This window comes from Erythranthe guttata, chromosome 1 (assembly GCF_056151865.1).
Source record: "Erythranthe guttata isolate IM_541 chromosome 1, IM_541, whole genome shotgun sequence".
In the NCBI taxonomy this organism is placed as follows: Eukaryota; Viridiplantae; Streptophyta; class Magnoliopsida; order Lamiales; family Phrymaceae; genus Erythranthe; species Erythranthe guttata.
Genome location: NC_142533.1, coordinates 9538128 through 9560647, shown reverse-complemented (window position 1 = coordinate 9560647; position 22520 = coordinate 9538128). Strand labels below are relative to the sequence as shown.

Below are 22520 nucleotides of genomic sequence, written 5' to 3'. Positions count from 1 at the left end.
AGTAATATTACTTACTGTAACAAAGGCAAAGATAATAAAAATCCAAAATAATTAATATTACTGTGGTTGATAGTAATAATACTGTCAACCACGTCAATATTACTTATTTTAGATTTTTGTTATGTTGCCTTTGTTGAACGATCAACATCTTAATATTACTGTCAACCACAGTAATATTACTGTTTAAACGGGTAAAAAATGTACAGGAAAAAAAAAGTTTTCAAACAAAAAAAAGTCAACGTCGGTATTAATATTAGTATTACTATCAGTATTAGTATTAGTATTAGTATTAGTATTACTATCACTATTAGTATTAGTATTAGTATTAGTATTATGATTAGGATTAAGATTAGTTTGAGTATCAGTATGAGTACCCGTATTAGTACGAGTATCAGTATTAGTATTAGTATCAATATTAATATCAATATTAGTATTAATATTAGTATTAGTATTAGTATTAGTATTAGTATTAGTATTAGTATTAGTATTAGTATTTGTATTTGTATTAGTATTAGTATTAGTATTAGTATTAGTATTAGTATTAGTATTAGTATTAGTATTAGTATTAGTATTAGTCTTAGTCTTAGTATTAGTATTAGTATTAGTATCAGTATCAGTATCAGTATAAGTATCAGTATCAGTATCAGTATTAGTATCAGTATCAGTATCAGTATCAGTATCAGTATCAGTATCAGTATCAGTATCAGTATCAGTATTAGTATCAGTATCAGTATCAGTATCAGTATCAGTATCAGTATCAGTATTAGTATTAGTATCAGTATTAGTATTAGTATTAGTATTAGTATTAGTATTAGTATTAGTATTAGTATTACTATTAGAATTAGTATTAGTATTAGTATTACTATTAGAATTAGTATTAGTATGAGCATTAGTATTATTATTATTATTAGTATTAGTATTAGTATTATTATAAGTATTCGTATTCGTATTAGTATTAGTATTAGTATTAATATTAGTATTAGTATTAGTATTAGTATTAGTATTAGTATTAGTATTAGTATTAGTATTAGTATTAGTATTAGTATTAGTATTAGTATTAGTATTAGTATTAGTATTAGTATTATTATAAGTATTAGTATCGGTATTAGTATCATCATTAGTATCAGAGTATCAGTATTAGTATCAATATTGATATCAGTGTTGCTATTATTATTGGTTTTGGCGTATACATCTTATATCTTTTGCAATATTTATCAGTTGTGTTGTTGTTTGAGTAATGTACATCACTAATTACATGTTGTTAGTGATAAACTTGCAGGTTATTTGAATATATATTGTGTCGTTTATGCTACTGTGCTTGTTGTTAAATTAGTTATTTTGCAGAAGATTTACATGGTGTAGTAGATTGCATTCCATGAAATAAAGTTATATCATATGTTTTAAATGATTTCACTTAATCTTCATATTGTGTTTTGCTCCCTCACCCTATTCTTCTCTGTAATATTTAATTGAATTTCATTTGTTACAACACTGAATTAAGAGATAATTTTTTTTTTCATTTCATTTTGTTTTATTTGAATTGGTGTTGTTATAAAGAGATAATCGTTTAAATATTATTATTTTTCTCATTTTAAAACTGACCTCCGTGTAATGCACGGGTGAAGTTCTAGTTTATTCTTGAATTTAATTATAACAGTAATTAGTTTGATTTGAATTTAACTAAATTCAATTTGAAATATTGCCTTATTATAATTGGATCATTGGTGTTGTTACGGAAATTTTGTATTTTAATTCATAAACTTGAATTCGTATTAAAAAAATATTGTATATTAAATTATTTGATACTACACATTTTACATGATACGATCAGAGAATGTATCTTTTCTTTTTTATTAATTTAATATAAGACTAATTATACAAGATTTACTACAATCCATTTAGCTACCGATATTCTAACTAATTTTTTAAATCAAAATTTTAAACCATATGAAAATAAGAATATAAATCTAGGGTATTATAGCGTAAATAATTGATTATTAAATATTTTAACATTGTATTTATCTCGCTATCTTTCGGTATTGGAATATATGATTTCTTTTGTTTAAGTTAAAATTAGGTATCTAAATTAGTGAAAGATTATTAAATTTTCTATTTTCACATCATATATACTAAAATATATTTATTTTGTCAATTTATGTTTTTAAAATATTTTTAAAATAAAATTATTTATTTTATAATTTTTATAAGAATGTAATATCTTTATATCTCTATGTTTTTTTTAAATCACAATATATTCGTCTGATTTAGACAAAAATTCAATTAAGTTTTATTTTTCCATTTATTATTTATATAATCATTTTATTGTGACTTTTGTTTACTAGAAATTCGACATGTTTTCATCAGCATCATCCTTTATGTTAGTTTTTATATGGTCACATGTGTAAATCAATTTAAGTTGTAAATTAACAAGGATAAATAATGAAAATCCCTGAAATTAGGCTAAATTAAGAAAAACATCCATACGTATTTGTAATTACATAAATTTTGCTGATGTTTGTTTTCGTTTTACGCCGACCCCTTACGGCATGATTTTTCACGAAATATTTTATTACATGGAATATTTCCAAAAAAATGTTGAATCTACCCTGCAGACGCAACATTTATTTATGGCACTTTTTAAAGAAAAAAATTACCCTCAAGGGGACATTACACGGAATATTTATTCTTCTTAAATAACACGTTCACAACTTTTTAGTATTACCATTACCTGCCCTCAGGGTAATTTTTGTATTTAAAATGTAGGATAAAGAAATGCCACGTCTGCAGGGGTAGAATCTGCATTTTTTGGGATATTACAAGGAATAAAAAAATCCATAAAAAAATACACCATAAGAGGGGTCGTGTAAGACAGAAACAAACATCATGGGATTTGGTAATTACCGAAGGGTAGGGTCTTTTTTGTAATTTAGCATATTTCAGGGGTTTTTTCATAATTTATCCTATTAATAAAATTAGTATTCCTTTTACGTTTTAATGTTTGCTTATTCACTTATAATATTTTAAATAATTTTAAAGTTTGTTTGATAATCTAATTAAATATTAATTTTTAATACATTTAATATGTTTTTTGTATGCTTTATCTACCACACAAAGAATTTGATATGAATGTTGAGAGATTCAATTTAAATGTTTTTGATGCAAAATAATAGATCATTGCAAAAAATAAAAAAAAATTGATGCAAAATCATAATTAAGATTGTAATTAGTATGAGCATTAGAATTATGATTATAATTATTATTTGAATTAGTATTCTTATTAATACCATGGTTAGGATTCCTACTATAATTAGGATTAACATAGTATTAGAATTAATATTATGATTATGATTAGGATTATGATTAATTTTAGTATTGGCATTGTAATTAAGATTATGACCATGATTCGGACTACTATTAGTATCAGTATTACGATTGTGATTAGTATTAAGATATGATTAAGATTAGTATATAAATTAGAATTAACATTAGCATTAACATTTAGCATTGTTAGTATTAGAATTATTAGTGTTGGGAATATGATTAGGATTGGCATTAGTATTGGAATTATGATTAATGTTAGGAATAGAATCATGAATATAATAAGGATTTGGATAATATTATGATTACACGTATAGTTAACATTAACAATAGGATTAGCATATTCAGATTAGCATTACATTAGTATTAGCATTAGCATTAGCATTAGCATTAGTATATTAGCATTAGCATATTAATATATTAGTTTTAGGAATAATATTAATATTAGTATTAGTATATGTATTAACATTAGTATAGCTAATATTATTAATATGAGTATTAATATTAGTATTAATATTAGTATTAGTAATAGAATCAGTATTACTATTAGTATCAATATCAATATCAGTATCAATATCAATATCAGTAACTCTTTGCCTATTAGTATTATCATTGGTATTAGTATCAGTATTAATATCATTATTATATGTATCAGTATTAGTATCACTATCAGTTTCAGTATCAGTATCAGTATCAGTATCAGTATCAATATCAGTATCAATATGAGTTTTAGTATGAGTATTAGTATGAGTATTACTCTATCAGTAGTAGTAGTATTAGTCTTAGTAATAGTATTAGTAATAGTAATAGTGTTGTTATTGGTATTGGTATTGGTATTGGTATTGGTGTTGGTGTTGGTGTTGGTGTTGGTATTGATATTGGTATTGGTATTGGTATTGGTATTGGTATTGGTATTGGTATTGGTTTTGGTATTGATATTGGTATTGGTATTGGTATTGGTATTGGTATTGGTATTGGTATTGGTATTGGTATTGGTATTGGTATTGGTATTGGTATTGGTATTGGTATTGGTATTGGTATTGGTATTGGTATTGGTATTGGTATTGGTATTGGTATTGGTATTGGTATTAGTATTGGTATTGATATTGGTATTGGTATTGGTATTGGTATTGGTATTGGTATTGGTATTGGTATTGGTATTGGTATTGATATTGGTATTAGTATTGGTATCAGTATTAGAATGAATAATAGTATTAGTATCAGTTTTAGTATCAGTATTAGTATCAGTATTAGAATGAATATTAGTATTAGTATTAGTATTAGTATTAGTATTAGTATTAGTATTAGTATTAGTATTAGTATTAGTATTAGTATTAGTATTAGTATTAGTATTAGTATTAGTATTAGTATTAGTATCAGTATCAGTATCAGTATCAATATTAGCATTAGTTGTAGTAGTATTAGTAGTTGTATTAGTGTCTGTATCAATATCAATTTAAATATCACTATCAATATCAGTATCAATACCAATATTAATATCAATATCGGTATAGTATCAGTATCGATATCAGAATGAGTATCCATATCAATATCAATATCACTATCACTATCACAATCATTATCACTATCAGTATCAGTACCAGTTTGAGTATTAGTATCAGTATCAATATATGCATCAATACTAGTATCAGTATCAATATCAATATCAAAATCAATACTAGTATTAGTATCAGTGTGAGTATTAGTGTTAGTATGAGTATTAGTGTTAGACTTTAGTATCAGTATCCGCATCCGTATCAGTATTAGTATTATTATCAATATCAATATAGTAATCAGTATATGTATCAGTATCAATATCAATATCAATATCAATATTAGTATTAGTATCAGTATTAGTATTTGTATTAGTAGCAAGGTTCTAAAAGGCGGTTATCGGGTTCGTGGCGGTTAGGGACCGCCACACGATAAATCGGCGCGGCGGTGATTTATCGGAGATAAATCAGAAATAAATCGGTTTTTAAATTCAGTGTAATATATTTCTAAATATTATTTGTAAATACTCAAAATATATATAAAAGAATATTTGAACATAATTCTATCCTATCATTCATATGCTATTATATAATTCTAATTACTCAATAAATAACACAAATTTAAAAATAATAAGATCATAATATAATAAAAGATTCTTACGAAATGCAAATACTACGCAAGTCTTTCGCATCAACAATTAATATAAACATAACAAAGCATAAACTCATGTTTTGGGTTATCGCCAAGTTCTTCTTTCTTGCCAGTTAAAAGTTGCGGGGTAGTACATGGTTTGGTTTTGGAAGTTGAAAGAATTGGAAAAAAGCAAAAAAACAAAACCTATTTTCATTTTAATTTAAATTAAAAAAAAAACCGATTTATTGACCGATATATCGGTTTGACCCGCCAAAAACCGCCGCAAACCGCCTCGCCGTAAAAAAACCGATATTCCAAACCGCCTCAACAAAATCGTAAAGGTTTATAACCGATACCGATATGGCGGCCGATATATCGGCCGCCACGACCGCTATTTAGAACACTGATTAGTAGTAGTATTAGTAGTATTAGTATTAGTAATAGTATTAGTATTACTATTAGTATTAGTTTTAGTATGAGTATTAGTATGAGCATGAGTATCACTATAAATATCAATATAAATATTAATATCTGTATCAGTATAATAATTAGTACCGGTATTAGTAATAGTATCAGTATTTTTATCAATTTCATTACTATTATTATTATTATTATTATTATTATTATTATTATTATTATTATTATTATTATTATTATTATTATTATTATTATTATTATTATTATTATTATTATTATTATTATTATTATTATTATTATTATTATTATTATTATTATTATTATTATTATTATTATTATTATTATTATTATTATTATTATTATTATTATTATTATTATTATTATTATTATTATTATTATTATTATTATTGTTATTGTTATTATTATTGTTATTATTGTTATTGTTATTATTATTATTATTATTATTATTATTATTATTATTATTATTATTATTATTATTATTATTATTATTATTATTATTATTATTATTATTATTATTATTATTATTATTATTATTATTATTATTATTATTATTATTATTATTATTATTATTATTATTATTATTATTATTATTATTATTATTATTATTATTATTATTATTATTATTATTATTATTATTATTATTATTATTATTATTATTATTATTATTATTATTATTATTATTATTATTATTATTATTATTATTATTATTATTATTATTATTATTATTATTATTATTATTATTATTATTATTATTATTATTATTATTATTATTATTATTATTATTATTATTATTATTATTATTATTATTATTATTATTATTATTATTATTATTATTATTATTATTATTATTATTATTATTATTATTATTATTATTATTATTATTATTATTATTATTATTATTATTATTATTATTATTATTATTATTATTATTATTATTATTATTATTATTATTATTATTATTATTATTATTATTATTATTATTATTATTATTATTATTATTATTATTATTATTATTATTATTATGAGCATTATTATTATTATTATTATTATGAGCATTAGTATCAGTATGAAGCTGACCTCCGTGCAACGCATGAGTGAAGTACTAGTAATTTTTAAATAGGGATAATTAGCTATACCCCCCTTATTTCAAACTTATATGGCTATGAGTCCAATGTGTTAGATTAGTATAGCTATAGGCCCTTTGACCAAAATTTTTAATTAAATTAATTAAAATTATAAGCCTACGGACTTAAATACCCTTCCAGTAAATTATTTAATTAAGGAAGCAGTTAATTCAGTAAATTACGTTGAATAAATCCCAAATATCACGTTGTAAGATTTGGAAGGAAGTTATGAGACGTGGGTTGAAAAAAAAATATCGGGAGTTTATCCGTGGTAGAATTAAAGAACTCATTCATCGTTATAAGATCTTAGAATTGTATGGCTTTAGTTTCGTGAAATCTAATGCAATTAGGTATATTTTTGTTTTTCGTATTGCTATCAACATGAAGAGGAGCTACGTCAATAGGTTTGTTTTGTTGTTGGAAAGGAGTTTATGAAACGTGGTTGATTCATCTTTGACGACACTCTTATTTTATTTCGCAAAATCTCTGGTTTAGATTTCGAGATTGAAATTCGAATTCAGACTTTTGATTCAATTTGGCAGGCATTAAATTAAATTTTGTGATTTTTTTAGGGTTGATGGTGCAAGATTGAAGGAGAAGATGACCATACAGAAAGTGATTGAGCCCGATTCACATATGTTCTCTTTATTTGCTCATCAGGAGAAGATTTCATTTAGTTTTTTTTTTTCGTGCAACCAAAACGAGTACAAAATGGCTCGCTCGTTCTCAGCCGATAAATTCATTCTGTATTTAATCGTCAGAGCAGTTCCGTATCTAGAGGCTCAAGGACATCGACTAAATCTGATAATTTTGAGACGAAAATTGTGTTTGTTGTTTGCTATTTTTTTTACACTTTGTTGTTATATATTTATTTTTTGTTGGTAGTATGGTACTATTTGCACTTTGCTTTTAATTCTTGCAGTTTATGTATATAATGTGTTTTTGCTCGAATATATTTTTACTCTTTTGCTGCTTTTGTTTATTGTTTTAAGTTTTTTTTTTCATACATGATTGTCACAGTTAATATATGTTCTGTAAATATCAAACTTTAAAAATCCATTCATAATTCAAACATCAAACAGCAAAACATCATGTTATAATGTCCATATCAAACAACAAACATCAAGTTTTTTTTCATCTATTCATGTCGATTTTGCACAATTTTCGATGTTGGTGGTTTTTTGTTTTACATTTTGCTGTTTCTAGCAGACTATATTTTACAGTTTGATGTTATATATATTTTTTTTGAGTTGTTGGCATGGTATTGTTTGCACTTTTGATTTTTATGTTTGCAGTTTGCATATACGATGTGTTTGTTGCTCGACTATATTTGTGCATGTTGTTGCATTTTGCTGTTTCTAGCAGACTATATTTTACACTTTGATGTTATATATATTTTTTTGAGTTGTTGGCATGGTATTGTTTGCACTTTTGATTTTTATGTTTGCCGTTTGCATATACGATGTGTTTGTTGCTCGACTATATTTGTGCATGTTGATGTTATATATGATGTAATTTTTTGGTATAATATTATCTACACTTTTGACGCCATATATTTATTTTTGCAGGTGGTATTGTATTGTTTGAACTTTGCCTTTTCTTTTTGCAGTTTGCTTATAAATTACAATAGCAAAATGCAAACTATAACATCGGAATGAAGACTAAAGCCTTGTGAGAATTTTGTTGCAGCAGTGTATAGCATAACAAAAATCGACTAAAGCCCTTTGACACTTTGCCTGTTTTTTTTAACAATGTACTGAATTTATAAGAACTTATGAATTGGCAAGCATATACTAATACACAAAATAACTGCATGAATTTGGAATATATTAGAAAATAGTTCATATCAAAATCCAACAAAAATATAATGCCACAAATAAAAATCAAAGCTCTGCTAAACATAAGTAAATATCATAAAAAAAAATCTAATTAAACTCAACGGTATCCTCGTCGTTCAAGAACTGATAATTAAAAGTTTTTCGAGTGCGATATCCCACTTGCTGGAGTTTTCTCACTAATGGTTGTTGCATGCACAACTACCTTGCCATATACAAGACAAAAATCCCACAATCAACCAAATCTGGTTTGTTGAGGCGATGTCGAAACTTAATATGGCTTTGTGTTATCGTGCAAATAGATTTGGCTTGATTCATCGTTGCTTCCCTCTTTTTGAAGAGGCAAATAATTCATCTATTTTCCTCTCCCGTTTCGTCAAATCAACTGTTCAATTGAAAAAAAAAATTTATTGGACAACCATGTCGGTACCTATGCAAAATGCAAAATGAAAAAAAAAACATCAAAGTGCAAAACGCAAAATGCAAAATAAATATCAAAGTGCAAAATAAACTACGCTAGAAACAACAAATCGCAAACAGAAAAAAAAAGAACAACGAAATCGAATATATGTTGCAATCGACACCAGAAAATAACATGAACAAAAAAAAAAACAAATGTATCACAAAACAGCAAAATGAAAACACAAAATAATGTAACACATACCAGGAAACTCCAAACAAACAATCAACGGATTTAGGAGGAAAAAGACAAATTTAACAAAATACTCCAAAGGGCCGAAAAGCACAAAAGACGACAAAACAAAAAATCGCAATCGAGTTATTAAAAGATGTAACAAAAACGCAAAACAACCGGAAAAATATTGTAAATGAACAGTAAAACCAAACAAAAAATAATGTCAAAACGAAAAATAAAAATAAAAATTACATGGGGTTAAAACCTCTAATTTGCATCTTTCACTTATGTTATAAAAATAACCTATTGCATTCCGTCAATGAATCGCCATTAAAGACATTTACAAAATCACAAATCAAATTACCTGTACGTTTCGATTTTGCACTATCCTCTAGGATGTGTTTTCTTTGTTGGCGATTTGCAGAAGTTATAGAGATTACATCGTTCTCGAGAACAACGATAGGGGAACAGAGATTGCATTGAAGAAAAGGGGGCAGGGAGAAGTTTTGTTTTTCGAGAGATTAACGATGGAAAAATACAATTTGGGGAGGATTTGCAATTGACGTTTTGCAGCACGATTTATGCTAAAACCGGTTTTTATGGAGGATTAATAGGAATATATATATTTAAGAATATAATTTTCCTATTTTTGCTAAAGGGCAAATCAGCCATAAAAAATAGTAGGGGGTTATAGCAATATTGGACTTATGACTTGGATTTTAACCAATATAATCTAATAATGGAGGGTGTATAGAAAATTACCCCTTTTAAATAAGAATCCTAAGACTAATTTTAAATCTCCAATTAGTGAGACCCCTCACTTGCATCCAATAGAAAATACCCCAAAATATTCATTCGGAGAAAGAAAGTTTATAAAAATATATGAAATCCAACGGTATATCAATCAGTTTTATTTTTTTTCCCTTTTTTTTGGTTTTAATTTCGACTTAAAAATGGTTTTTTTTTTTAATTTTGTTTTTTATTTTATTTCATTTTTATTTTTAAATTATTTCTTTTTGTGTGCTTTAAATGTTTTTTTTTCAGCTAGTTTATCAAAATTGAAATCTACTACACACTCATCGAAATACTCTACAAATTTATCAAAATTCACTATGAGATTAACGTAAATCCACTATGGAATTAACGTAATTCACCGTAAAATTAATGTAATCCACTACAAAATTACGTAATTCGCTACGAAATTAACGTAATCCAGTAGTGCACTACGAAATATCTGTAGTCAACTATAACAAATGTAGATAAGCAAATCATTTTCAAAAAAATACAACGTACTTTGGAAGAAAAAATATAAAAGACTAGGAAAAATCTAACAAAACTACTACTATTTCTCCGTTTTATTTTAAAAAATGGCACAAAAGATGGAACCAACGGTCGCCGCCACCGCTAGTGACAATAACAGAGTTATCCAAGCTTCACCCACATAGCCACTCCTCGCTACCATCACTCCGTCTGCTCATGAAACTAAAACAAAGAAAAAAGCAGGCAACGACATGTGTCAGTTCAATTTATTTAAAAAATTCAATTTCAAAGGCTAAAACTTGAAATTCACTCCAATCTTATCGAAATCCACTACAAGCTTACCAAAATTCACTAAAAATTTAACGTAATCATCTAAAACGTTTGAAAAACAAAAATTCTCGAGCTACAATTACCGTAATCCAAAGGTCTGTACCAGGGAGTTACACGGACAAACACACAAAAAGGTGAGAAAAAATATACCACTTGAACCGATATGCAATATCTACATACATGTGCTTATTTAGGCTTCCAACGGAAGCATAGAGATACAAATCTTCAAAGACAATTGATCAAAACATCGCTATCATAAAACAAAGTGGGAGAAAACAAAGCATTTCCGAAAAAAAAACATTGAATCAAAGAAAAAAACAATACTATTAGAGAAGATCGTATGGAAACCCATCAATTAAAACATGGGTTTGTTGAGAACTTTATTTTTTTCAAAAAAAATGAAACAATTCAAAATAATCAAGAAAATAGAGCACATGTGTCAAAAATAGGGGAACCTATTACCAGGGTGTCGAATAAAACACACCAAACATATTCAATAATGATCTTTTTAATAGACCCTTAATTTGCCCAGTTCTTAAATGTTATATTTCTATTTTATTTTAATACATGCGAGAACAAGTCGGGGTTTTTTCTTTCTTTCATTCTATTTTCTCAATTTACGTCAATTTCAATCCGAAAATTGCGAAGTTTTTAACTATATTTTCAAAATGAATCAAATTTTATGATTCTTTTTAGGGTAAATTACAAACACCCCCTGAGGTATGGTCAAATTACAAAAATACCCCTCTTGTTTGGATAATTACAACCACCCCCTCAGCTCTTCAAATTTAGTGGAATTTTCGAGATTATATGAAATATTATCTCTTTTGTACCCGTTTTATACCATTCAAACTCTACATTATAAAGTAAGATGATCATAATATGTGATTTTTAGCTTGTGTATATCAGTTTGTAGTGCATCTGAAACTGTATTTTTACACAAAACGAATACAAACTAGAGCACATTACACGAAATCTAGATGATTATATTGAATTTGGCACAATAAGGGTGGAGGTGTAAGAAAAAATCATAGTTGAGGGGGGTATATGTAATTATCCAAACAAGAGGGGGGTTTTTGTAATTTGACCATACCCCAGGGGGGTTTTTGTAATTTACCCTTCTTTTTATGATGTTTGATCCGTTGATCCTCATTTTATGTGCCTTAAAGCCCAGGCGCAATATTGTTGGTCAGGCCCATGCAAACAATTGTGAGCTAAAAGACCATGGATACTCAACAAGTTAATGAAAGGATAAACCCTCGTGACTCGTGAGCAAAAGAGTGATGGACTATTTTTGCGTGGAGGAGAGGAAGCTTTGATCGCAATTTTTGTCGTTGCTGAATAGAAAAGGCGTTTGAGATTGAATTTGATCTCATGTACTAGTGTACAAATTAATTCTGATATCATCTAGTTATTGCATGATAAACTTTTGAACACTAATATGTAAATCTTCGTAAGAATCAAAATATAACTTCTTTGTCAAGAAAAGTAGAGCAACCCCGTTGATATTGTGGACGTTATTGTCGGAGGTGAAATTGCGTAAAGTTGTAAGTGTCGGTTCTTTTATCCGGCGAGATCAATTCCAGGCCTATTGGGGTCGTGTTGATGGCGGCGGTGGCGGCGAAAAGTTTCAATGCGGTGGGAAATCGGAGCAGACAATCTTTGAATATTGTTCGAATTTTTGTGGGCACTGATTTGTTTGATTTGTTTGGTTGAATGTGAAGATATGATTCTGATGATGCTATAAATAGATCATCTTAAATAAATGAGGTAGGATGAGCTGGAAGAGCAGATGGATCACTGGCTCACAAGCTTGATAACCTTGAGATACCTGCGATCATAGAACATGTAAACTAAGCCGGGGGTTGATCCGGGGAAACCCCTCCGACGCTCAAGTAAGACGTGCGGATAGTGGAAATAGTCCAGAGAATACAAATTGTAGTATTGCTCAGATAATAGGACGTACCTTTAATAAATTAATTATATCGTTATTTATACCTTAGTTGAGATTGTTGGGCCCAAGCCTTATTTGAAGGTGATTGGGCCTCGGTAATAGTGGTCTTCAATATTAAGCTCGTGGCCCAGTAGGTAAATAAATTGTAAGCTCATTGGGTTGACCCAATCAGGCATATCATTAAGCCCCCCACTCTCGAGTCGATGTGGGGGCCATGTTGAAATGGGTGACAGATCGTGTTGAGATTAAAAATTGTAGTAGTCGCTCGTTGGCGTATGGCCTGATGGTGTGCGAAAACACGTTGGAGTGTGTGTCGGAGGGGCGTAAAGGTGCGTTGGCGCGTAGCACGACCAAGTTGTCGCGATATAAGTTACTTGAATCGTCGGTGTTGTCCCGCGACGATAGCGCGGATCGAGTTATCTCCTCATGGGAGTTGTTACTTAGTGACGTTATCAGTGGTTTGACGCGTTGCTTGTATGTGTTTACATATAGCCTTGTGCGTGATGTACTTGATGAGTGGATCAGGCTCTCAAGATTTTTTGATGGGGATCGTGCCCCTTGTTAGACCTCGTGGGTCGTAAGTATGTTTGGACCGTGGCCACGTTTTAATGAAGGATCCGTCGAAAACAAGTAGAGAAATTTGAGTAATCAAGCTGGCCAAGCTATATAGATTCCCATAATATCTCTAAGTGTTTCTAAGGTTGTAACCGTGCTAAGTTGAGCTTGCGATTGTGTAGTGAATTGCGAGCGAGTTGTCTCCTCGAGAGAGTTGTCTCGCATTGAAGTTGTAGGAGCGTTGGATGACGCAAGACTGAGGAGCGTGCGGATTGAGGTCGCTCTGAGCGAGTTGTCTCCTCGTTGCAGTTGTCTCGCAGCAAGTCTTATTATCGAGCGAGGTGGCTCCTTGTGGGAGTTGCCTTGCAACGGGTTGTAGGATCGAGTGAGTTGGCTCCTCGTGGGAGTTGTCTCGTTGCGGGTTGTAGTACCGGGAGAGTTGGCTCCTCGTGGGAGTTGCCTCGCAACGGGTTGTAGGACCGAGAGAGTTGTCTCCTCGTGGGAGTTGTCTCGCTGCGGGTTTGTAGTACCGAGGGAGTTGGCTCCTCGTGGGAGTTGTCTCGCAACGGGTTGTAGGACCGAACGAGATATCTCCTCGTGGGAGTTGTCTCGCTGCGGGTTTGTAGTACCGAGGGACTTGGCTCCTCGTGGGAGTTGCCTCGCAACGGGTTGTAGGACCGAGCGAGTTGGCTCCTCGTGGGAGTTGTCTCGCTGCAGATTCATAGTACCGAGGGAGTTGGCTTCTCGTGGGAGTTGTCTCGCAACGGTTTGTAGGACCGAGTGAGTTGGCTCCTCGTGGGAGTTGTCTCGCAAGCCCCCCTCACTCTCGATTCGATGTGGGAGCCAAGTTGAAAAGGGTACCTGATCGTGTCGAGAGTAGATCGGTGTTGTAGTGTTCTGTTAATTGTTGGTGTGGCGTAGGTAAATAATAATTTTTATTTATCCGTTTGAGATAGCGCGCGATTTGGTGAGGCGAGTAAAAATCGGGACGCGATTGGGTGGAACGCGTTGAAATTCGCGCGCGATTAGAAAGCCTTGGAAGTTGCGCGAATTGCCATGTGAGAGGAGCCGTGCGAATTCAGAAGCCGCGAATTTCCATGTGAGAAGAGCCACGCGAAATAGAGCCGCGCGGCTTGAAGCCGCCCGAATGTTGTGTGAGGAGGAGCCGGCACGGATATGAGAGAGAGGAGCTGCCTTGGAAGACGCGCGGGGCACGTGCAGTGAAGAGAGAGACCACCGTGCGCGTGCTCTGCACGCGCGGAGAGAGGTAATGTGAGGCGCATGCAAAGCACGCACGGAGAGAGGTGTGATCGTTGCAATGCAAGCGCGTGAGTCTCACGCGCGAGTTGGCGCGTGGCCACCACGCGCTCTCTTATAGTGGCGCGCGTTTTTTCCAGTTTTTTTTTGCTGCACGTTCGCGCGGAACGAGGTGCACGTTTTGGGCAACCGCATGTGCTGTGCGCGCGTTTTTTTTTTCTTTTTGCTGCGCATTTTGGGTAACCGCGCGTGCCGTGCGCGCATTTTTTCCTTTTTTTTTTTTCGTAGCGGGATTTCCAACCCTTAGGGGATGTCTTATTTTTTGAGTGGAGTTGCAGGGGGATTTATCTGGACTTCATGAGGTGGATCCTGATTACGAGGAGCAAGTGGCCAGCTAGAGCCTCCGCGAGGTGGGAGGTTGTTAGCATTGGCACGTTCTCTCCGAGTAGAAGACTCAGTGACATCATGCGCGCTACGTGATCTTGTATGGCTTCCCACATACGACGCCATTATGATGATGCTATAAATAGAGCATTTTAAATAAATGAGGTAGGATGAGCTGGAAGAGCAGAGTGGATCACTGGCTCACGAGCTTGATGATCTTGAGATACCTGCGATCATAGAACACGTAAACTAAGGCGGGGGTTGATCTGGCGGAAACCCCTCCGACGCTCAAGTCAGACGTGCGGATAGTGGAAATAGTCCAGAGAATAGAAATTATAGTATTGCTCAGATAATAGGACGTACCTTTAATAAATGAATTATATCGTTATTTATACCTTAGTTGAGATTGTTGGGCCCAAACCTTATTTGAAGGTGATTGGGCCTCGGTAATAATGGTATTCAATATTGGGCTCGTGGCCCAGTATGTAAATAAATTGTAAGCCCATTGGGTTGACCCAATTAGGCATATCAGATTGTTTTAAAGATTGTTAGGGGGGGCGTGTGAAAGAAAATGTTTTGAGAGGAGTAAAAAAAAATTAAAAAAAAAAGGAAAAAAGAATATAAAATTAATAATAAAAAAAGCAAAAATAAATAAATAAATAAGCAAAAATGAATAAATATTTATATGTACAGTTAAACCTCTATAAATTAATACTGCTGGGACCATCAAAATTTCATTAATTTAGCGAAATATTAACTTATCGATAAATTAATAATTATTAATTTATACATTAATTAATAAATTATTAATTTATGAAATTACTTTTATTATTATTTTCAATAAATACATTTTTTTTACGTGTATATTATTCATTGTACCATTAGTTCAATGCATTATAGAGCTCATTTCACGAACGGAAGCTCTTAAAGCAGCAATGGTATAGAACGATTTTATGTTGAGTTATGACAAAACAATACCGAAAGTTCTAACCATGTTAAGAAAAGTGAGGGACGAGATTAATGGTAATGTGAACTTCAACAAGAAACAAGCAACAATTAAATTATATTATATTAAGCTTTCATAGATCTATAAAATATGTACTATACCATGTAATTTAAGAATTATTTTATGCATTATTAATTTATATATTATATGGGGCTTCTTAAATTTTTCGAATGTGTATTATCTTATAAATTTAACGAATTATTAATTTAGCACGTTGTCCCCGAGTCGGGACCGAGAAAATTTATTATTTAAGCGAGGTTATTAATTTATCGGGTATTAATTTATCGAGGTTCTACTGTATTTAAAAAGTTTTTGGTGAAACACATTTTAATGGGCACTAACACTTTTATAAGTGGAAAAGAAGGGTTATTGTAATTATAATACTCCACACTTTCATGTCAAATAGAGAATTATCTGTAAATGAAACTTAAAAGGGAGGAGTTTAATGTTCAAACTATACTATTGAAGACTGAATCATATGTGAAATTAGGAAATGTAGATTTTCGAGGAAAAACCCTAGTGAATACGCACATCTTTGTAAAATGTAAATTCAAATAATCAAATTGTACCCACTGTTTTTCGTCAAATATTAATATATAATAGTCCAATTGAAAAGTACATAACTGAGTGCATGTAACTTCATGTGTTGATTCTCCCATCAAATTAGAACAATTTTTAATATCCTTATCTTGTAATTGCAATGGGATTTCATGTTTGATAATTACTACGCATATATATATGCATCACCAATATTTGTGTTGCTTTGTGGACATGTTTGATACCTTGGTTTTCTTGTAGAGAGAGACGACAAACCAGAATCAAGCAAAGGATAACTCTTTTTATAAGCTGTTGGGAACTAAATAATAATTATGCCTTTTCGATTTCGTCTTTAGAAATAAAAGCTCGATCAACATCTTCGTATTAGAAACATCTTCGTTTTTCCCAAATTAAACACCTACAATTTCCATCTCTAATCTCTTTCACTTATTATTAATTCCTATCAATGGCAGCAGATCTTTCATTCCCTGAACAAGATGGTTCGTCGTATTACTTTTGATGAATAATTAATAATTATCTACATTTTCTGCTTTCTGTTTCATGCTTGATTTACGTTTTACGTCTTCTCTCTTTTAATAGGTGCAGTCTCAAGATCAATTTCAGATGCACCACCAGCGCATTGTGTAATCAAAATTCAGTTATTTTCACAACTTGCAAAGAACAATATAGAGAGCTACAGTTCGAGTGATTTCGAAGCTGGAGGCTACAAATGGTAACGATTTCGATCTCTACGAATTAGTTTGTCATTATATTAACAGTTACATATAGTTTGTTGTCATCGTTAAATTCTCTTTTATTTCCATTATATTGAATTAGTGGTACAACTACAGTGACAATATTTTTTGGCTAAATATGTTGTAAGATATTTTCTTCTAGTACTTCCTTTTTCGTGTTTTGTGCGGTGCTTTAATTTCTCAAAGGAGTAGTTTAAGAATGTAATTTCTTTATTTTTGATTGCAGGAAATTGGTTGTTCACCCAAATGGATACAAAAACAAAGGCATTACCGATCATATCTCCCTATACTTGGTTCTCGCCGAATCAAATTCACTCAATCCCGGTTGGGAGATTCGAGCATCTTTCCGTCTTTTTCTGCTTGATCAGAACAAAGACAGTTACATAACCCTCCAAGGTAAACTACGCATCATTCCATTACATTCCCAATAAAATATTCGACAATTTTATATGCTTTTTTTTTTTTTTCCCCTTAGATACAACAGAAAACGGAAGGCGATTCCATGGAATGAAACTCGAATGGGGATTCAATAAGTTCATCCCTCTCGCTGCCTTCATAGATCCTTCCAATGGATATCTGGTTAACGACACTTGCGTATTCGGAGCGGAGGTTTACGTTTGTCGAGAAAAACTCTCGGGAAAAGGAGAGTGTTTATCAATGATAAAGGATCCAATTACCTATAAAAGCACTTGGAGAATTGACAATTTCTCCGATATAACTCAAGAAAGTGCAGACTCCAAGCCATTCAGTTCTGCTGATAAAAAATGGTAAAAAAATCTTAATTAATATTTTCTTGATCATTTGTTACACAAACCTTTAATTTGAGAAAAAATAAAAGAATACGTGCATGCATGCGTTAAAATCGCAGGAAGATACAACTCTATCCTAAAGGAACAGGCAGCGGCAATGAAAGCCACGTATCTTTGTATCTGACATTAGACGAAGCGGAAAAACTGCCCCCAACAGCTAAAATATATGCGGAATTTACCTTACGCATATTAGACCAACTTAACCGCAACCACGCTTCTGGAACTTGTAATATACTCAATCCTAATTATAGCAATGTGTATATATTGAGCAATTATGATTCTTTTCATAAATTAATTTAAGCTTTTTATATTTTTCTGCTACAGCTAAACATTGGTTCAGTGCATTAAACCCGACAAGCGGTTGGGCGAGATTCAGTTCCCAAGGTTATTTAAAATCGTCTGCAGCAGGTTTGCTTGTGAAGAACATATGCGTCATAGAAGCAGAAGTCAAGGTTCATGGGGTGGCTGTTGCTCTATGATCCTCTACTCATAACAGCTAACTATAATTTATGAAATGATGATTCTGTTTAATGCATGAAAAAGCACTCTCTATATTACACACGTACGTGGTTTGGCAAAACAATAATGTAATGGAACTCCCTTGCGGAATGGGCTTATCATCATTTATCCATCCTGCAGAGTCTTTCATACTCTAAAATCTATTCCTTCATGTGTTATTTAATTACAAAAATAGACTAGATACATTTGGTACGTGGTACTATATATGTATATAGACCGTACCGGGAGCTAGCTTAATGATCTTTGGGCGTTGTTTTAGCTCGCAAAAATATGTATATACAAAAATATAATCAAGAAGAATTACGTTTGGTCCTCGTCTTTGAATTCGAAGAAGCATAATTCTCTTCCATCTTCGGATTTCATCACTATACTGCACAGCTGGTAATATGCAACATCATGCTCTGTGTTACCATGTTATGACGGAGGTCCAGCTTTACTTTTTACCATCCCTCTAAAGTTGAAATTTTTATCATGGTTCGTTCTATCTATATATATTATGTACTTATTATAAAGTATGGATGGGTTGATATATATTGTTTCTTCCCTTTCCTTTTTTTAGGTATAAATTTACCCCCACTTAATTAACATAATTTAGACATTTAATCATAGGACAATTTAGTAATTTGTTTACATATATCTTATATATAAAAGTAATGTGTAAATGGTAAATATGCCCATGATAAGGGACTTAAATGCACATAGGTCAATACAAAAGACAGTCTTGTAAATATCCCTATGTCTTTTGTCTAAAATACCCTTCACAATATAATTTTTATCAATTCCATCCATTATGCTCTAACTGTACATTGACGCCTGATTTAAACAAATATATCACATTAACCCCCATTTTCATAATTTTAAAAAAATATTTTTTGTTTTGAAATTTTTTTTTCTGAATTATTTTTTCTGGCCGGTCAAAGTCTGGCGTTGACTTGTTTTTCTCTAGCGTTGACTTTTTTTTTTTTTTTGAATTTTTTTTCCTCTCTAAATTACTGTGTTAACAACAAAATTATTGTCTGAGATAGTAATATTGAATGTCAAAACAGTAATATTATTATCCCAAACAGTAATATTATTGTCCAAACAATAATATTATGAATATTACTTTCCCGAACTGCAATATTACCAATATTACTGTCCCAAACAGTAATATTACAGCATGAGACAATAATATTACGGTCGGAGACAGTAATATTACGGTCGAAGACAGCAAAATTGCAGCCGAAGACAATAAAATTAATTAATACAGTATATATCATTAATTAACATTCATAACTTTGATTAACATTTATTGTGTTGTCAAATGCAAACAAATATGTATTGCCAATCTCCATATTATTGGATGAACAAAATGACTTTCAATCAAATGTGAAATGTGAGGTAAACCTTAGTCATCTTACGTCTGTTGTACGTACTCTAATATTCTTCGACGTACCATCGTGAAATTCAACATCGATGTAGTTCTTGCCAATCAACTAATGATTCTTAGAGAACGATTTGCGTAGATACTATAACATATACAAATGAAAAAATGTAAGTAAATATACTACTAATTTTATTATACATGTTAAAAATAACATAAGATTTAACTAAATATTGATATTACCTTTCATTAGAGATCATTAAAATTCAAAAGACCAATCACATTCACCACACCTCCATAGGAGCCGAAATGCTCACGTTCATTCGTACATATCATGTATAAAGACCAAGGTTGTAAAAAGCGGTAATCGGGTCCGAGTCGGTCAGGCACCGACTCACGATTAATCGGTGCGGCGGTGATTAATCGGTGATAAATCGGAAATAAATCGGTTTTTATAATTTAATATAATATATTTGTAGATATTATTTATAAATACTCAAAACATAGATAAAAAATATTTAAACATAGTTATATCTCCATCATGTATATATTCTAATAACATAATAAAAGTTTAATAATAATAAGATCATAATACATAAATATCCTTATAAAATATAAATAAAAAGGCAATTTTTTTTTGAATTTACATACATTCTTGGCATACATCATTAGTTCTTTAACAATAATAATTAACATAAACAAAATAAAGCATAAACTCCTTTTTTCTTTTATTAAAATCCCAACTTTTATTTTGATTTATAAAAATTAAAAAAAAAAAAAAAAAAAAAAACCGATTTTTGACCGATTTTTTGCCGATTTTTGCCACCGAGGTATGACCCGCCTTAAAGGTTTGACCGCCTCGGACCGCCTCAGACCGCCTCGGACCGCCTAAAACCGCCTCACAGGCAAAAAACCGATTTTTCAAACCTTTACACTAAAATCGTAAAGGTTTTGGACCGCCTCCGCCTCGGCGACCGATTAATCGGCCGCCTCGGCCGATTTTTAGAACACTGATAAAGACACACTCACACAACCTACAACTGAAAAAAGTTTTGAAAATTTTCGTTTCCACTATTTCACATACAATACATGGCCCCATGTGCAGTTCGACTTTGATGAATTCCCTGCAAGAAATAAACATACATGGATCCAAAGTACGATCAAAATGGTCGTTGCAAAGTACACACAATGTGGATTGAACACCCATTTTTATCCTTGAGAGAATTTTTTGGTGATTCTAATCTACAAACAAATTATTAAATTATTATGCATAAAAAAATGGGGACTAAAAAAACGAATAAAAAATAAATAAATAAAATCCGACGGAAACATAATTACATAAAACAATGTGATGTATATCCCTCGAGTATTGAAAATAACATTGAGGTGGGGATATGATGATGCTAAAGTTTAGACCACCTTAGAGATTTGAAGTAGGATGAGATGGAAGAACAAGTGGATCACTGGCTCACGAGCTTGATGACCTTGAGATACCTGCGATCATAGAACACGTAAACTAAGCCAGAGTTGACCCAACAGAAACCCCTCCGACGCTCAAGTCAGACGTGTGGCTAGTAGAAATAGTCCAAAGAATACATGTTATAGTATTGCTTAGATAATAGGACGTACCTTAAGAAATAAGTTCAAACCTCTATTTATACCTCATTGATTGGCCTGAAGTTTAATTAGTTGAGATTGTCGGGCCAAAACCTTATTTGAAGGTGATTGGGCCTCGATAGTAGTGGTCTTTAATATTGGGCTTGTGGCCCAGCAGGTAAAGAAATTGTAGGCCTATTGGGTTGGCCCAATTAGACATATCATTAAGGCCCCCACTCTCGAGTCGATGTGGGGCCATGTTGGAATGGGTTCCAAATCGTGTCGATAGTAAAAATTGTAGTGGTCTTGCGTTGGCGTATGACCTGGTGGTGTGCGAAAACGCGTTGGAGCGTGGGTCGGAGGGGGGCACGAAGGAGCGTTGGCGCATGGCCAGAGTCTTGCAACGGTGGTGCGGGTCGCGACCAATTTGTCGCGATGCATGTTGCTTGAGTTGTCGGAGTTGTCTCGCGATGATGTAGTAGAACATAGCGAGTTATCTCCTCGTGGGAGTTGTCTCGTGCGGGGTAATAGGGTTGATCGAGTTATCTCCTCGTGGGAGTTGTCTTGCAACAATGTAGTATCATGAAGCGAGTTATCTGCTCGTGGAAGTTGTTCTTTATTGACATTGTCAATTGGGTTTGACGCATTGGTTGTATGTATTTACATATAGCCTTGTGCGTGATGTACTTGATCAGGGGATCAGGCTCTCAAGATTTTTT

General features: G+C 31.5%; 1 protein-coding gene and 1 long non-coding RNA gene across 2 annotated transcripts; one reads left to right on the top strand and one right to left on the bottom strand.

Annotated features, from left to right (window-relative positions):
• Positions 1 to 8832: 8832 nt before the first annotated feature.
• On the bottom strand, positions 8833 to 10227 carry LOC148772808 (uncharacterized). The gene is made up of 2 exons (XR_016032909.1): positions 9841 to 10227; positions 8833 to 9227 (listed from the first exon to the last, which is right to left on the bottom strand). It is a non-coding gene; the product is annotated as an uncharacterized LOC148772808 (long non-coding RNA).
• Positions 10228 to 17113: 6886 nt separating this feature from the next.
• Positions 17114 to 19156, top strand: LOC105972733 (protein RESTRICTED TEV MOVEMENT 3). The gene is made up of 6 exons (XM_012997713.2): positions 17114 to 17259; positions 17360 to 17492; positions 17741 to 17910; positions 17990 to 18281; positions 18383 to 18549; positions 18648 to 19156. The coding sequence occupies exons 1-6, from the start codon at positions 17226 to 17228 to the stop codon at positions 18800 to 18802; spliced, it is 951 nt and encodes a 316-aa protein (XP_012853167.2). The 5' UTR covers positions 17114 to 17225; the 3' UTR covers positions 18803 to 19156.
• Positions 19157 to 22520: the final 3364 nt, after the last annotated feature.